We start from the raw sequence: 18,442 nt of genomic DNA, 5'->3' as shown, positions 1-18,442 counted from the left end.
TTGAGCGAAGCTGTGGATGCACTATTTTTGTCCCAACTAAACCAGGGCAGGGTTAAAGTGAAACGTGTAATTGTTTATTATCTATTTGTAACTATTTCATAATATTTTGATTTAATAAACCAATATGTATGTTCTGGTTATATCCTACAAGAGTAAATGTTTGCATATTCAGTCTGTTCAGTAGAGCATTTGTGTTCAGTATACAACGTGATCAACAAGACATTGACGAGAGCAATATACCGTAAATCTATTCGCTTGTGTATCAGGAACCTCTGTCCCTGCCCCAAATGGCATCCTATTCCCTATATAGTGCACTACTTTTTACCAGAACGGTCAAAAGAAGTGGACTATGTAGAAAATAGGGTACCATTTGGGACATATACCCTGGCTTTTCACAAGGGAGTATGTCGGGAATGAGGATTTGTAGCAAGACATTTTTTTTCAGCGGTGAGAAAGTGAGATTTTATTGTGAAGGAGGCGGGAGAGATTTTAAAGATTTATGTCCAACTTTATGTCCAACCGGTGTCTGCCAGCGCATTTTAAACAACAAGAAAATAATTGACACTTGTGTAAGCGATAGCTAAATCATACGTTATAGGATGCTCTTTCGTATTTTCACATGGATTCCTCAAACGGTCAGTCATTTTATTGAAAAGCTCATGATTCTTTCATGGTTGGGGTTTTGTCGATATGTTTCAGGTTGTAAACCTTGTTTCTATTCCTGGGATTAGTTTCTCTATAAAGGTGGCTGTGACAATGATGATTAGTAATACAAGTGCTGAAAGAGTAAATGATTGATTGATTGATTGAGTCAATTAAAACATGGGTTTGAAATCAGTTCCCCTGCTAGTTATTGTGGATCATTTCTCTTGAAGTAGCCTAATATTTTGCCCTCTAAAATGGCTGCAGGTAACCTTCTGTTTTTATTCATATTTATTTAGATGTTTTATTTCACCTTTTATTTAACTAGGCAAGTTAGTGGTTTGCATGAATTACCTTTATACCATAACCTACCATCAAATAGTAATTAGCGACAGTAGAGCTTGACATATTAATATTTCCTTTCAGTCAGAGGGTGGCAGGTGTTTGGCCATTTTTTATCACCCGCATTGGCATTTCATTTCTACTGTTCTGGGAGTCGGTAATTAAATGTGTTGTTGGCCCCCGGGGCCATCTTGAATTTCCCTGATAACGAATCACTGCTCTCCATTGAGATTGTGATTAGGAATACTGGGAATATGCTTGACCTGCTGTCGCCTCATGTAATGTGGCATTTCACACGCTGCAAAGCTCTGTTTGCTGCAGTTCGGCCAGGTGCTTAGTAAGGTGTGTAAGTAGCGAATAATAATTCCCTCCTTCCACTTATACAGCCTTATCAAAAGTGACAGGCGAGTGGTAATTGAGTTGTCAATTATCTGTAAAAGTAGGTCCTGGTTGCCGTGGAAACTTCCCAGGCCCCTTCGGCAGGACCTAGTAGCTACACAGTACCATTCAGTCATTTTTGCCTTCTGAATTTTGATGGGCTTTTGCACTATGGTTCCCCTCAAAGTGTTGTCTTTGCTGGAGTTTTGTTAACTGGACTGCCCTGCACAGTATTCCTATTCTGGTTCATTTCTCAGTGGAGTACGAGAGCCATGTTTTGTCTTAGCTTAGCCAATTCCCTGCTATACGTTACCTGTATCCTCTGACTAAGGGAAGACCAAACCGTGAGTGCAGAATTAAACGTAGTTAAGGAAATAGGTTGTAACAGAGAAGGTGAGCTCCCTCAGTGCGCCTCCGTCCTTGGCTAGATCACACTTCCACCCGGTCAGGTACAGTGAGGTTAGCCCTAAGAGACACAGAGATGGGGGAGCTGTCCGCCCCCATGTCGTCCCCCCTCTCCCCACCCTTCCCCATCGGAGACCTTGTGACACTATTGACTGAATCATTGATGACTGTGCTGAGGAGGTGTAATCCTGCACCCCTACGATAACATCAGCCCCCCTTCTCTTCTCCTGACACTCAGCCACTCCCATCCCCCTGTGTGGACAGCCTATACCCTGGAGATGAGCGATATGGCTTCAGAGAGGACTACATTTCTATTACCGGCTTTATGGTGAGAGAGACGCCATCTGGCATGTTAAGTCCACTGTAAAGGACAACCTGGACTGAGTCAGCTACAGGAGAAGAATTCTCATCCACATGTCAAATTTAGGTCATAATGGCAAGTTAAGCGGTATTAAAGAAAATATTTGGTTTAGTACAAGCTGCAGTAGGTATATTTTGCCTCCGTTAATTCACAGTTATGTACATGACATGAATATGATATTCAAATTCAACTACAAATAAGCAGAACGTGTTTTAAAACCTTTTTTTCCATTTAATTACTATCACTTACCTTTAATTCTCAATATGAAGTCTTTGCCTAAATGTGTAAGCAATAAACAAGAATATATTTTATATAAACATTTGATTATGCCTAACAAACTCATTTAAAACTATTCAGTATCAAATGTGCATGAACTGTGTAAAATAATGATTAAATCAAATTGATTAGAGTCTCAACATGCCATTTATGTGCTGTACTTCATTCCCATTGAATCCAGTTGAAACAGCTCTATCATTATTTCTATATTTCAAAAGTTAACTCACAATGGAGAACAAGAGAGCACACTACGTCGAATCCTTTTCCACATCCCCATCGATCACAACCACCCTGGAACAAATTGACTTGGGTCAAGTTATAAAATTACGGAGCATTCCACCGAGATGACCTCAAGGTTCATCATTTCCAGAAAATAGTCAAACTAGCCTATCTGCTGTGAAAGAGTATTGATGCCATGTCCTTCCAGGTCCCTGCTAGCACACAATATGCTGTACAGTACTAGAGAACAAGACAAGATGTAATAAGAGCATTACATGGTCACCATTTATGAGAATAAAATACATACTGTCAAAATGGAGTACATTCATTTAAACAATTTAAACAATGTTTTCTCCAGTTGCTGCAGATATACAGCACTGCACGATGGGTCGAGAAAATTTCAACTCAATTGAAATTTCACACACAAACAGTTTTTTATTCTTCAAACCTCATGGGGACATAAAATGTATTTCCATTCAGAATCCTATTTAACCCTTAACCCTTAACCCTAATTGTAACCCTGACTCTAAACCTAAGCTTAAAATAACCTTTGTCCTCATTGGGACGTGGGTAATGTACTCACGAGGGAGAACTTTCCTCCTTTTACTATCCTTGTGGGAACTTAATGGGATTTTAGATCCCCGCAAGGTTAGAAGAACCAACCCACACAAACACATGCACATGAAAATACAAAACCAATTACTTTTACAAAAACCCATTGGAAATCAATATGATTTAATCCATTGGAATGTTGCCATTATAGCCCTTCATCGTTTAGATGGTCTGCAGGATAGAGTCCCCTTAAACTCAGTCTAAATGGGGCTGAGATTACGGAAAGAAAAACAAGAGGGAGGATTAATTTGGCACTCTCGGGAGATAAAGGGATCATCTAAATGTGATTTAATTCAGATCTCCAGTTTACATCCATGTTCCCTTTAAACTAGTTCCAATTTGCTCTAATTTGCACAGATAAATGCATCTACAATTAACTTGGAACTATTTCTATCCATTCTCTGTGTTTCGCAGAGGGTGGCTCACACACAAGCAATCCTTTGCAGCTTTTCGAACTTGATCGATACGAATGCGATGCGTTGAGACTCGATGTCAAGTCAACCAAAACGAATGTGCTCGTATGTCCTTGGAAGTGTTTCTTTAGCCTAAGGGACAGCATATGTTGAAGATACATGTATTAGCTGGCGTTCTACTACTGAAGCCTCACTTCACATTGCATGACGTGTATTACACTAGTGCAGCAGCCATCACAAATGTTATATAACAGATTGAGCCTTATAAGGAAGTAGACCTGTAGATACCTGGTCTATACTGCCCTACCAAGCAAAAAGGCAGTAACAGCTCATTTGGTCGAAAATGAGTTAATGGCATTTTTGCTACATTAGATATATGTGGACAAGTATTCTGCCTCTGTTGTGTTTTGGAGAAAATGGGGGTGATGTTAGCAGTAACTGTATAAAGTTACTGTGAAACCAAGGTAGATAAAAGCAATTTTTCTCAGTTCCACGCTATGAGCAGTTACTGCCTTTTTGCTTGGTAGGGCAGTATAGTTATCTTTCCGGTGGTTTTGGTTAGTTGCTTTCAGTGAGATTGTGACTATTGATCCTCTGACAGTAGTCCATGGATGTTTTGAACACAATGCTCAAGTGGCCATTGTCAATGCCCAGGGCTGGGTTTATGAAACAAAGGACTAGGATTGTTATCCCTCTCATCATGAAGACATTTTTTCTTGGAGATTAAAAAGAAAACAGGTTACAAGGGGCTGTCACCCCAAGTAAAATGAATATGGCTTCCAGGAATATGGTTTCCACCATAGATATAAATACAATGAAATAGTGTATCTATCTCTATGGCTTTCACACTGCGTTTGCAGGAAGGCTTGTTAGCTCAAAGCCTCCGGGACCCCAGGGCTCGGCCAGTGTGTTGATCACTAGCACTGAGACTGATTTTATTGCAAGCTTTTCGACTTATTGTCTGTCTCTCTGTTTCTTTGTTGGATCAGTAGTGAGCCGGTGTCTTCATTCCAAAGGCTATTTTCGGAAGGTCACCTCCTTACTGTAGCTCTGTCCCTGATACTCTGTGTAACGGTAGACAGCACATACAAACTCTAGAATGTCAAAATCTCACATTGTAACCTCACACTTAAACAGGTGGTAACATGGATGTTTGTATGAAATAATGGATAATGTGATACTATGGTTTGGCCTTGGGCAAGGAGTTTGAGATCAGGGCTTCCTGAATGACACAGCTGTGTCACAGGGAGTTTACGAGGTGTGAAACTATTGTTTAATAAACATGTGTCCTCTGTGATTTAGTAGAGGAGTAGCTTTATACTCAAGGAGCCTTCTGGGTAGTCTGAAATGTAGAGCAGAGATGATGTGAGGTAGAAATTGCATTTCTATGGTTGTACTAAGAAATGGAGTAAACACATATTAGGTTAGGCCTGTCATATTGTATACTCTCTCCCTGTCTTTTTTATTCAGATATACTTTATTTATGTTAAAGACTATAGATGGATTTAAGCTAATATACTGTACACTAAAAGTTCCACGAGGTGAATCTCATCGCTGCAACACCGGCAGTGTGAAATTCTTCTGGCGGTCATGTTCATCTAGAGTGGGCGTACACAGCACAGGAAGGAAAGTTAGTGCAGTGTACATGAATCTGGCAATTGTATTTCATTATCGAGATGGAGAAATTAAAATAGATATGAGCGCAGCAGAAAATATCCTCCCTCGACGAGTATTAAAGTTGCCTTTCGAGGGGAATGTGGCATAAATGGAGTGTTTTTGTTGCAGCACGTTTGCCGTTTAAGTAGATCCGAGCACAGGGAACCGGGCAGTAATTAGGTTGGAGGATTAATATGTGAAAATGTAGTTGGTTTTGTATCCTTCCCCTGTGAACGGAAACCAAAGAAAATAATGGATCGCAAAATAGTGTTTGAATATGAATACAAAAATCGAAGGAATCCCTCGCTCCCCAATGCAATTATTTCCCATTCACATGAATTATTCTTAACAGATGACATTAATGGCATTGATTCCAATACAATTGAAGAGTGCCCTGCATAGATCTCAGTGGGGGGAGAAAGAGGTTTACTTTCAAGCCCTGGGAAAGTGCGGCTGAACCAAAGCCTTTTTGAGACCTGCTCAAATGTGATTTTTTGGGGGGGGTTTTCGTTGTGAGATTTGAATGAAAATTATTCATATTTGATGGTAGACTTTCTATTGTATATTCATTAATCTACTACTGGAAAGATTTGATTGATACAGAACACCAATGAGAAATACAAAATAGCATGCAATATAATATAGTTATTTGATTGTCACATTATTCTGTTCAGTTGAATGTGTTAAATGCCTTCTCTATGTAGTTGATATATTTCTGTATGTAGTAGAGACATTCAGTAAGACCTTGTGCTTTCTTGTCCTTTCAGAAACTCCACTCTCGGATCATGGATTTGTCTGCCTCTGATCTCCTCCTGGAGCCGGAGAGGAGCAAAAGCTTCCTGCTATCCAGGAACACTGACTCTCCACCTCATGTACGATTGATGGAAAACAAACCAATGGCATGTTCTTTTCCCGCGAGCCTCACCCATATGTATTGTCCAGGCATCAGAACTGACGTACAGCCCAGAGAAGTCATTAGGGGGGATTAAAATACCAGATCTAACTATTATGGGGGTTTGATCTGCTGTTCTCGGCAAGCAGAGTTGGCAGTATCACATTCTTAAAGGTATAAATCCTTGTCATATTACCAGACGACCATCGATTGAGGCTCGTCTTCAGTAAAAATGAGTCTGCGGGATAGTGTAGTAGATTAGTCATGTTATACATTATGTATTAAGGTCTTAAAATGAATTCACTCTGGTCTTGTGTCCTTTTACTCCGTTAGGACCCAACCTGATAAACCTTCATATATAGTATAGAAGTGTGGCAAAAAATTAAGTGAAAAATTGATAGTGTAATAATGTTGAAATCTGTTAATGTATTTATGTGTTTGCGACAAGATAATGAGTTTGGGGAAAGAAGCCGCGAAAATGTGATATACAGATTTCCTGGGCCAATTAGTTTGCTTCCTATTATTTCTCTGACTGAACAGTTGATTCGAATTCTGAATCGACATTTGTTTGGACAGAATTGTGGAATAGGACTGATGCAGAAAACATCTGTTGGGGAGATTGCTTCTGAAAGTATGATGGATCATTTGCATCTCACTGGCTAATTATATAGGCAGTAGCTATCGTAACACATAAAATATCAGCCACTGGTAGTCTAACTTAACAGTCAACAGGTATGCAAAATATACTTTTTTTTTGCATTAATGCACAAAGAAAAAAGCGATGTGTGTTTGGATAGCCTTGTAAAATGCACCAGTGATTCAATATTGCATAGTCATAGATTCCCAGCCATATTCTTACCTTTTGACATAATTACCATCTCATATGACCCTGTGAAGCTCTCTGTGACACTCGCCAACCCGCTCACCCCCGTTCACCCCTGCCACCTGTCCTCCAGCTGTTCCCTTATCTCCCTGGGTTATTAGCTTTCACTGGAGCCCATCAGCTGTCACCCCTAGCTCATAAACCAAACCATGCTCCACCCCTGGCATCAGCCATGTGTCTGTGTCCCAGACTAGATTTGAAGCCACTCAAGACACAAACACTGGAGGGTGATGGGGAAAGCCTTTCAGTTAAAATACAATATAACACGCTGCATGGGTCCAGATCCAACTCTATAATTTCTAGACTGAAAAGCTGAAATAAGGCTTGTTAATCAGTGTTTTTGTAGCGTTTTCCTGCATCTATCATAATTGCCTTTACCTTCTCTACCTTAATCCCCATTATCCCAACTCATGAATGTATGTGGCACTAAATCATGACTAATGGTGTCTTTGGAATCCGTCCTGCAGGATGTCCAACTGAACGGAAAGGCGGGACTTCCTGTGGCCAAGTGTCTGAGCCAGCTGAGTCTGACGGTGCAAGCGCCAGTCTACCCACGCAGCAGCTGTAGCAGCAGTGAGCTGTCCCTGTCTAGCGCCTGCAGTGAATACTCCAGTGGCTCTTATACCTGGAACGACGGACGCTCCTGTGGGAAAATGGTACGATGACCAGACCAACCTCTCCTCGCTCTGTCTCTCTGTGTGTTTGTCTCGGTGTCTCTCAATTTTTCTTAGTCTCTGTCTCTCTCATTTATGAACATTATCAATGTGGTGTTTCAAACAGCTTTAAAAAAAATAATCGAAGTAACACATAGCTGAACACTACCAGTCAAAAGTTTTAGATCACCTACTCATACAAGGCTTTTCTTTATTTGTACTATTTTCTACATAGTGAAGAAATCAAAACTATGAAATAACACATGGAATCATGTAGTATCCAAAAAAGTGTTAAACAAATCTAAATATAGTTTTGATTTTAGATTCTAGAAAGTAGCCACCCTTTGCCTTGATGATAGCTTTGCACACTTTTTCAAATAATTGTTTATTTTTATTTTTTATTTGTTATTTTTTTTGTAATATGAGGGGTGGATCAGCTTAATATTGCGGAAAGATTGTTGCTTCCCTCAATGTCATTGTCTGCATCACTTCCAATCCCCCATATATATTTTTTTGTAATATCCATATACAGTGCCTTGCGAAAGTATTCGGCCCCCTTGAACTTTGCGACCTTTTGCCACATTTCAGGCTTCAAACATAAAGATATAAAACTGTATTTTTTTGTGAAGAATCAACAACAAGTGGGACACAATCATGAAGTGGAAGGACATTTATTGGATATTTCAAAAAAAATAACAAATCAAAAACTGAAAAATTTGGCGTGCAAAATTATTCAGCCCCCTTAAGTTCCCACATATGCTGAGCACTTATTGGCTGCTTTTCCTTCACTCTGCAGTCCGACTCATCCCAATCCATCTCAATTTGGTTGAGGTCAGGGGATTGTGGAGGCTAGGTCATCTGATGCAGCACTACATTACTCTACTTTTTGGTAAAATAACCCTTACACAGCCTGGAGGTCTGTTGGGTCATTGTCCTGTTGAAAAACAAATGACAGTCCCACTTAGCCCAAACCAGATGGGATGGTGTATCGCTGCAGAATGCTGTGGTAGCCATGCTTGTTACGTGTGCTTTGAATTCTAAATAAATCACTGACAGTGTCACCAGCAAAACACCCCCACACTATAACACCTCCTCATCCTTACTTTATGGTGGGAAATACAAATGCGGAGATCATCCCTTCATCCACACAGCGTCTCACAAAGACCGAGCGGTTGGAACCTAAAATCTCCAATTTGGACTCCAGACCAAAGGACAGATTTCCACAAGTCTAATGTCCATTGCTCGTGTTTCTTGGCCCAAGCAAGTCTTCTCTTCTTATTGGTGTCCTTTAGTAGTGGTTTCTTTGCAGCAATTCGAACATGAAGGCCTGATTCATACATTCTCCTCTGAACAGTCGATGTTGAGATGTGTCTGTTACTTGAACTCTGTGAAGCATTTATTTGTGAAGCATTTCTGAGGCTGGTAACTCTAATGAACTTATCCTCTGCAGCAGAGGTAACTTTGTGTCTTCCATTCCTGTGGCGGTCCTCATGAAAGCCAGTTTCATCGTAGCGCTTGGTGGCTTTTGTGACTGCACTTGAAGAAACTTTCAAAGTTCTTAAAATGTTCCATACTGACTTTTTTTATTACACACACACTACAGCGTGCCGTGTAAAGGCACTGGGACGAAGACCAAACAAACACGTAACAAAAACACAGGGTTGAAACCCAAACAAAAGAGCGAGGAGTACCTCAAATAAATAACACACGCGCGCAATCATTAACACATGGGACGAGACCCGTAATCATCTGCGCAATCCACAATGGCACGAAAGCCAAAACACACAGCACAGGTACTCACACTCACCAACGTATATTGTAACAATAATCGACAGGACACTGGTAAACCAAGGGCACACTTATACAATTACTAATCACTGGGAATCCGTGACAGATTGTGGAAAAGGGTGGATGCTTTGAAGACTCTCAAATATAAAATATATTTTGGTTAACACTTTTTTGTTTACTACAGGATATGTGTTATTTCATAGTTTTAGTGTTTTTTTTATCAAAGCATTAAATATTTAGCTTGAGCCATAACCCAAAGTGCTTAGTTTCTCCATTAGACCATTTGAAAGGGAGTAAAACAAATTGCAGACTGAATAACAGCTTAACAAAGTAAACATATGACTCAACAACCAACTCTGTTGTAGAGAATGAGAGTGGGCCATGGTCACAAATCCTCTGAGAAGAACTAAAGGTGCTTGAACACCCTTATATTCATGCTCGGATTGCTGTTGCACAGCTCAATTTAGCTGAATTCTCGAATTACGTATCTGTGTGTCTGTCTCTCAATCTCCCACTGACCTCTCTGAGTTCTGTAATAACGTCTGTCTTTCTGTATTCCTCCTGCAGTCCTCTCTGACGTGGGAGAAGAGGCTGAGCCTGGGTTCCTCGGCCCCCGGGAACATCTGCGCCCCCCTGGAGGAGCAGCTCCCCACGAGGAGGAAAGAGAGCCACATCCTAGAAGGCCTGCGGAAGCTCCAGAGGAGAAAATCAAAAAGCTCCTCATCCTCCTGGGTCTCCAAGTCAGGCGACAAGGACTGCATGAACTCTAATGAGGGTATCTACTCTCTGGGGATTAAGAGTGGGAGCAAGGGAATCTCCAAGGCCACTTATGTGGGAAGGACCACTGTCTCAGGGGTGGGGGGCAAAAGCTTTGTGTACGACTCTGATGATGCGGACGATGAGTCGCTACATTCGGCGTACTGCAGACGAGACCGCGTCCCCAGTAAGGACGGAGGCTGGATGTACTTCAGGAAGCTGTCGCACAGCGTCTCGGACAGTGTGTGTAGCTGGGACGGGTTGAAGGACAGTGGCATAGTAGGGGATAGTAACTGCAGCATGGGTACGAAGCACCCACCCGGCTATAATTCCAAGGAGCGTCCAGAAAAACTCAAAAGCTTCATCAACAGTTTCCTCTCCGGGGGGCGGACCTCAGCTGTTCTAAACCCCTCCCTGTTGCACTTTGACATCAGCCCCACAGAGGCTGAATTCCCCCTCCACCTCTCAGACACCGACCCTGAGGATCTGCACTCTGAGGTCAGTGACCACCGGCTGCCTGTTAGCCGGACAGCTGAGCAACTGCAGAAGGACATCAAGAGGCTCTCAAGAGATGCTGACAAGCTGCTTCCCGTACAGTGGTTGAGGAGGGAACCTGGCCGAACTCAGTCTGCCGATGGAAGGCCCAGGCCCTTCAGCCCAATCAAGGAAAACAAGGGGGCTAAAACGCAGTCTGAGGAGAGTATCATGGCCATATTCGATGCTGACGGACAGCCCATTGAACTCAGTGCTCAGCAGTCCTCTGTTGGTGCTGGGGCTCAGAAAGAGATTCCTGGGAGGAAGGAGAATGGGGTTGCTGAGTATGCAGCACTGTCGCCTCATGATAGGCCCATTCATCATACGGTAGGCAGCAAAGGCTGCAATGGCAGGGAGGGAAGCCCAGAGAGGCTGCAAACGTACATAACGCCACTGAGGAAATTGATAAAGCCGCCTTCCAATCGATCCAACAAAGGCCACTCTGTCCCTCCCATGAACAATGCTTCCACCAGCCCCAAGGCCATCAGTTCAAAGATCCCCAGCAGCCGGGGGAAAGGATCTCCATTGAAGGTTTCCAAGGGCTCCACCACAGAAACAAGCAACAGTGGACCAACCTCCGGATTCACAGCTCAGGAGTCAAAGTCCCCTTCTTCTCCTCCGGTCAAGATGTCCAGGTTCATCAAAGCTCCAGGCTGCACTACAAGCCCCAAGGCAGTGAACAACAAGCTTCTTGGCAGGAATGACTGGACAAAGGGCTCCTCATCTAGTGTTCCAACCGGCACCCCACACCTCCCAAGAAGGCATTTGGACCACGTGGACTACAGGGAACAGCCTACAAGAGACAGACACTGTGAAGCCAGCAGCAAAACCGAACTCAGGTCCCCGTCTCCTCCCCCGCCCCCTGGCCGCACCACCTCCTTACTTATAAGACCAAACTATGATGGGTCACCTCAAGCACTTAAACCAGGGGCTCAACCATCCATGCCTACAACTGTGAGGGGGCCACCCCCGAGTTACCACCCCCCGCCTGTACCAAATATGCAACATTCATTAACATCACCACCACCCTACAAGGGCCAAGATACCATAGACCTCGACGCAGGCTACGGTACCGCAATCGCACCTCAGAAACTGTTGGACAAATCGAGCCAGCAGCACCCTGCTTCAAATAAGACCCCCTCTAAAGGCACTTCGAAATGGGTCCCCACAAAACTCTACCTCCCCTCCTCAGCCTCAGGGCATGTGCATGAAAATGCACCTAAAAGCTCAAAGAATGTCCCTCCTCCTTTATACAACTCTCAAAGTGGCTCTTCGCTTCAAAGCACATTTACAAGTCAGAAAGGTACCAATGACAATAGGCATCCTATGTTGCATAAGACCTCTAGTAGTTTTCCTGTAACTCTGCAGGGCCACCCTCAGTGTCCAACAGAACCTCACAGTAGTATGAGTCAACCTCCCGAGGCAAATCTACCCGTCTCTGGAAATAGCCCTCAAAATTTCACTGAAAAAGCGTTAAAGACACGCATTCCTATGGGCTTCAAAGCGTTTGTAAAATCGCCCCCCTCACTGCAGAAAGGCTCCACCACAATACCAGGAAAGCAAGAGAAGGAACACATCAACTTGTTCTCCAAAGAGACAGTGACTTCAAATGGTTTCGCATGTGACAGTTTTCAGGCAGTGTATGTTGATTCATTAGCCATGACTTCCATCACGGAGACTAAGGGTGAGGTCCAGTGCATAATTCTAGAAGAGGAGGGACACACCTCTGAGTTGGCAGAGCAGGGGGTTGGTGACAAGTCGGAATGTGACCGTAGACAGTTCAAGAGGTCCATATCTGTCACGACCAAACCTCACCTAAAGCCTGTCCTGGGGATGAACGGGGCGAAAGCTCGCAGCCAGAGTTTCAGCACCCACTACATGGAAAAACCCAACATCAGCGTGTTGGACGGACATGTGAAGATTCGAACGCAGATCATCACCAACTCTGGAGAGAGGGGGAACTCGTTAACAAGGCAGAGCTCATTTGTTGAGGGCATACAGATTAAACCTAGTAGCGGATCTGGGGAAAGTCCGGTCCGTTGCCCCAGCCACAGGCTGAGCCACTACGGAGGTATGACAGGCTCTAACAGCCACCAGGGTCTTCCGGAGAGAGCCTCCATATCGAGCTCCACTGGTGAAGGAACACAGAGCACTGCAAAGGAGGAGAGCGTCATGGCTCCACATCAGAAAGAAGTGCGTAGCTTGCCCCTCGCCGACCGGATCGGCTTGAAGAACTCCCGAAATCCCAAGAAGGTCGCATCTCATCCTCAGTTTGAGTCGCCGGCCTCTCCTGTCTATAGCCCGGAGGCTACAACAAAGGCTGGGAAAGTGCTCAGCCTCGACAAACTAGACCTCGCGAAGAGTGTCAAAGTCCAGGCAGGCTGTTCCCAAGGGGCGGTCGATAAGGGAGAGCAACCAGTGAGCCCCACAGTCTGCACCATCGAGGAGAAGGTCATGATGGGGATTGAGGAGAATATCCAGAAAGGTCAGGGTCAAGAGAAGGTAATAGCATTGGAAACCAAGCAGAAGACCGGCCCGTCTTTGGCCAACTGGTTTGGCCTGCGTAAAAGCAAGCTGCCAGCCTTGAATGGAAAGAAATCAGACGCCACCTCCCCGAAAGAGAAAGCTGAGAAAAAAGAGCTGAAGATTGGATCTGTGCTGGGAGGCAAACAGATGAAATCGGACAAAAAGAAGGACAAGAAGAAAAACGACAGCCAGTTCGAAAAGAGTCCAGAGCTGACGCTGTCAGAGAACAAGCTGAGCTCAATCATGGATCATTGCAATATTCATATGGGACAAATAGCCAATCAGATCCAGTGTTCTACAACCTACATTGGGAAAGACCAGTTCATGAAAGAGCTTCTTGCCAGGTTTGTATTACCGTAGTAACTTTCGTATAAAATATATTTCAAGTACGTTTGTATAATTAGACATGGGTAAAAATCTCCCAAAAATTACAGTGAATTGATCAGGAAAAAGAACACTCATTAGATATTGTCTCCTGTGATGCTGAAATGATTGCGGATTGTCCTTTTAACATTTCTCCAAGTGTTCATGCGGCTGTAAAATACAAGTCTTGCTACATTATGCATGCATGTAGAGGCAAAAACACACACAGCTAAACAACAGCAACACCAGCTGCCTCTTTGAATTATGGTTCTACTTGAGTGAACATAAGCACTTCCTAGCCTGGAATCTAGAGACACGGTCAGCCCTGAGCTATCTTGTCTGGAAGAGTGTAGAATTACCACTCCTCCCATAAATGTATATAATACCTCAAATCTCAGCTGACAGATTTTATCAAGAGTAGTTACAAACATTTATCACTCGATGAGACTGGAGTCGGGAAGAGCCATTAAAAAGAGGTTATTTCAGATCCTACGGTAGGGGGATATAGGCCCACCCACTGGCCCAGGCCCAGCCAATCAGAATTATACGTATATTATTATACGTACGTTGGAGGCGGCTTATGGTAGAGAAATTTACTTTCAATTCTCTGGCAACAGCTCTGTTGGACATTCCTGCAGTCAACATGCCAATTGCATGCTCCCTAAAAACTTGAGACATCTGTGGAATGTTAGTGCCTTTTATTGTCCCCAACACCTGTGTAATGCTCATGCTGTTTAATCAGCTTCTTGATATGCCACACCTGTCAGGTGGATGAATTAGCTTTGTAAAGGAGAAATGCTCACTAACAAGGATGCAAACAAATTTGTGCACAAAATTGGATAGAAATGAGCTTTTTCTGCACATGAGCATTTCTGGGATTTTTTTATTTCAGCTCATGAAACTTGGGACCAACATTTGACCTTTTGCGTTTATATTTTTGTTCAGTGTATATGAAGGCCATATTGAATGAGAACAATGGAATTTATCAGCCGGGATCTCTTTCCACCTGCACAGTTCATATGAAATCGGTTAAGCAGACAGACAGAAAATGAATCAAATCATGTTTCCTATACAGGAGTGTGAGGAAGGGCGACTCCATTGCTGAATCTCTCCCTGGCATCTCCATCCCCAAGACAAACAGTGATATGAGGGGAGATATGGAGATCTGCTCCGATACAGCTGTGAGTGAGCTAGTGGTCCTGTAATGAAACGTTGCTAGGCTTCTAGGATATTGCATGGATCTCTCACTCTACTGCGCCCTCTCTCTATTATCTGTCTATCTTTCCTCATAATCTCACCATTTTCTCACTATTTCCTCTAACCTCAGTATCCACTTCCTCCATGCTCTCATGCTGGTCAGTTGTTTATTGGATTGTACATATACTCCATATCATTTACTGTTGCCATAACTTTTTCCATGTCGTATGTCTAGTTTGTGTACACACCTGCAAATTCCGCCAACCTTCACACAGACACACACAAATATGAGAGCACACTAAAGCAGCTAAGCTACAGGACTGTTTTGCTAGCACAGACTGGAATATGTTCTGGGATTCTTCCAATGGCATTGAGGAGTACATCATATCTGTCATTGGCTTCATCAATAAGTGCATCGATGATGAAATCCCCACAGTGACCGTACGTACATACCCCAAGCAGAAGCCATGGATTACAGGCAGCATCCGCACTGAGCTAAAGGCTAGAGCTCCCGCTTTCAAGGAGCGGGACTCTAACCCGGAAGCGTATAGGAAATCCCGCTATGCCCCCTGACGAACCATCAAACAGGCAAAGCATCAATACAGGACTAAGGTCGAGTCGTACTGCACCTGTTATGACCCTCGTCGGATGTGGCAAGGCCTGCAAACCATTACAGACTACAAAGGGAAGCACAGCCGAGAGCTGCCCAATGACACGAGCCTACCGGACATGCTAAACTACTTCTATGCTCGCTTCGAGGCAAATAACACTGAAACATGCATGAGAGCATCAGCTGTACCGGAAGACTGTGTGATCACGCTCTCCGCAGCCGATGTGAGTAAGACCTTTAGACGGATCAACATTCACAAGGCCGCAGGGCCAGACGGATTACCAGGACGTGTACTGCGAGCCTACGCTGACCAACTAGCATGTGTCTTCACTGACATTTTCAACCTCTCCCTGTCCGAGTCTGCAATACCAACATGTTTTAAGCAGTCCACCATAGTGCCTGTGCCCAAGAACACTAAGGTAACCTGCCTAAATGACTACCGACCTGTAGCACTCATGTCTGTAGCCATGAATTGCTTTGAAAGGCTGGTCATGGCTCACACCAACACCATCATCCCATCATCCCAGAAAGCCTATACCCACTCCAATTTGCATACTGCCCCAACAGATCCACAGATGACGCAGTCTCTATTGCACTCCACACTACCCTTTCACACCTGGACAAAAGGAACACCTACAGGATGTGAGAATACTATTCACTTACTACAGCTCAGCGTTCAACACCATAGTGCCCTCAAAGCTCATCAATAAGCTAAGGACACTGGGACTAAACACCTCCCTCTGCAACTGGATCCTGGACTTCCTGACTAGCCGCCCCCAGATGGTAAGGGTAGGTAACAACACATCCGCCACGCTGATCCTCAACACAGGGGCCCCTCAGAGGTGCGTTCTTAGCCCCTCCTGTACTCCCTGTTCACTCATGACTGCACGGCCAGGCATGACTTCTACACCATCATTACATTTTCCGATGACATAACAGTGGTAGGCCTGAACACCGACAACAACGAGACAGCCTATAGGGAGGAGGTCAGAGACCTGGCCGTGTGGTGCCAAGACAACAACATCTCCCTCAATGTGATCAAGACAAAGGAGATGATTGTGGACTACAGGTAAAACAGGACCAAGCACATTCTCATCAACAGGGCTGCAGTGGAGCAGGTTGAGAGCTCCAAGTTCCTTGGTGTCCACATCACCAACAAACTAACATGGTCCAAGCACACCAGGACAGTCCCCCTCAGGAGACTGAAAAAATGTAGCATGGGTCCTCAGATCCTTAAAAGGTTCTACAGCTGCACCATCGACAGTGGTTGCGTCACTGCCTGGATTTACAACTGCTCAGCCTCCAACCGCAAGGCACTACAGAGAGTAGTGCGAACGGCCCAGTACATCACTGGGGCCAAGCCCCCCTCCCCTCTCTTCACACCACTGCCACTCTCTGTTGTCATCTATGCATAGTCACTCTACCTACATGTACATACTACCTCAACTAACCGGTGCCCCAACACATTGACTCTGTACTGGCACCCCCTGTATATATTGTTTCTTTTTTCTTTTTTACTTCTGCTCTTGAATTACTTGTTACTTTTATCTCTTATTCTTATCTGTATTTTTTAAACTGCACTGTTGGTTAGGGGCTCGTAAGTAAGCATTTCACTGTAAGGTCTACAGCTGTTGTATTCGGTACATGTGACTAATAAAATGTGATTTTATTTGGGAGATATGCTACCAATGTTGAACCACATACTAAGCTTTGCATAGAAAAAATGGTTTCTGTAAGACTTGGAATGCCACGTCATTCTGACCTTGTAGAATATATTCTTTGTACTTTTGTTAGGGACAGAGAGAGAGAGAGCAAGGAAGGGAGGGGGCGAAAGAAAAAAGAGAGTCCACATGCAATATGCAGGAAATTCAATCCAGCTGATGGGGAATTTTGATAGCAAATAGGAGGCTCTTATCGCAGACACTCAATTCAACAAAGGCCTGTTTAATACTATCCTTGCAGCTTCATCTCTATCTTCCCTCTACAGAAATACAACACAAGAAAATACATGTTCATGACCTGCAAATCCCCTTTATACCTTTGGAGAACACTTTTTCAACATCACATTCTGTTATCCCTCCTCCATATTAGATCATTTACCTTGTTGCTTCCTCTGAAATAACTACCTATTTATGAAAGAGGCTCTGAAAATGTAACAGTAACTGTTCTGTAAATCCAAGGTGTTTGTCGATTCTGTTTTGAGTCATCGCTTAAAGAATTGATGATTGCCTTCCACTATTGTTTTGTTATGCGCTAAAGGGACAAATGGGTGAGCAGAGTGTGATGGGAATCTTGACGAACACAGAATGTATATCAATAATGTTCTATCTGAATATGCCAGCTATTGCATCTGTGTTAGCTTTGCTGCGTTTGACATTTTGGATGTCTGGCTTGGTAGAAGTACATGAAGTATTATCACATTGTAGAAAAGTGTACTTTGCTTGTTTGGGGTTTATGAATAATACCAGACATGTCCTTGAACTAGCAGTTTGTTCTGTTATTATCGGTGTAGATGATATTCAAGGAATGTTAAGACCACAATTCAAAAGATTGAATACACACACAAGCGGCAAAGCAATTATGAATACAATGCAATGCACATTACAATGATGTAGGGGAGACCAAGGAAAAACGTAACATGAAACCACTTAGAAAGCTGTTGTACAATGTGCTCATGCTTGGGTAGTGTCTCTAAATGCCTAAATTCGTCAATTATTTTCTGTTTTATTGACAAAAAAAATGGTTTTGAGGCCCTTAAGTAAATATACCCCCTCTTCTCTTTTTTAGTGTTTTGACCTGTGGAACATTCTCCATGTATCTAAACATAGCATTTTTATCACTAAGATGGGGTCTTTTGATTGGTATAGTTGATGACAATAATTATTTTGTATATTAGTATAGGCTCCTACGTGGGGGGAATAGTTGTAGCGCAGTAC

The 18,442-nt window shown here is 43.4% G+C and overlaps 1 protein-coding gene across 4 annotated transcripts in view; it reads left to right on the top strand.

Moving 5' to 3' along the window:
* The window catches only part of LOC109890615 (nck-associated protein 5), a 176,993-nt gene that overhangs the window by 134,598 nt on the left and 23,953 nt on the right, over positions 1–18,442 (top strand). For all 4 annotated transcript variants that reach the window (XR_004209943.1, XM_020482563.2, XM_020482565.2 and 1 more), the window contains 4 exons: positions 6,072–6,176; positions 7,547–7,735; positions 10,088–13,680; positions 14,775–14,880. Coding sequence is in view for 3 of the 4 variants with exons in the window: in XM_020482563.2 (XP_020338152.2) it covers positions 6,072–6,176; positions 7,547–7,735; positions 10,088–13,680; positions 14,775–14,880 (3,993 nt within the window). In the remaining variant the exon portion in view is untranslated. The remainder of the gene's footprint in view (positions 1–6,071; positions 6,177–7,546; positions 7,736–10,087; positions 13,681–14,774; positions 14,881–18,442) is intronic.

This window comes from Oncorhynchus kisutch, linkage group LG5 (assembly GCF_002021735.2).
Source record: "Oncorhynchus kisutch isolate 150728-3 linkage group LG5, Okis_V2, whole genome shotgun sequence".
NCBI lineage: Eukaryota > Metazoa > Chordata > Actinopteri > Salmoniformes > Salmonidae > Oncorhynchus > Oncorhynchus kisutch.
The sequence above is the reverse complement of the archived record's forward strand: the minus strand, read 5'-3'. Positions and strand labels throughout refer to the sequence as shown.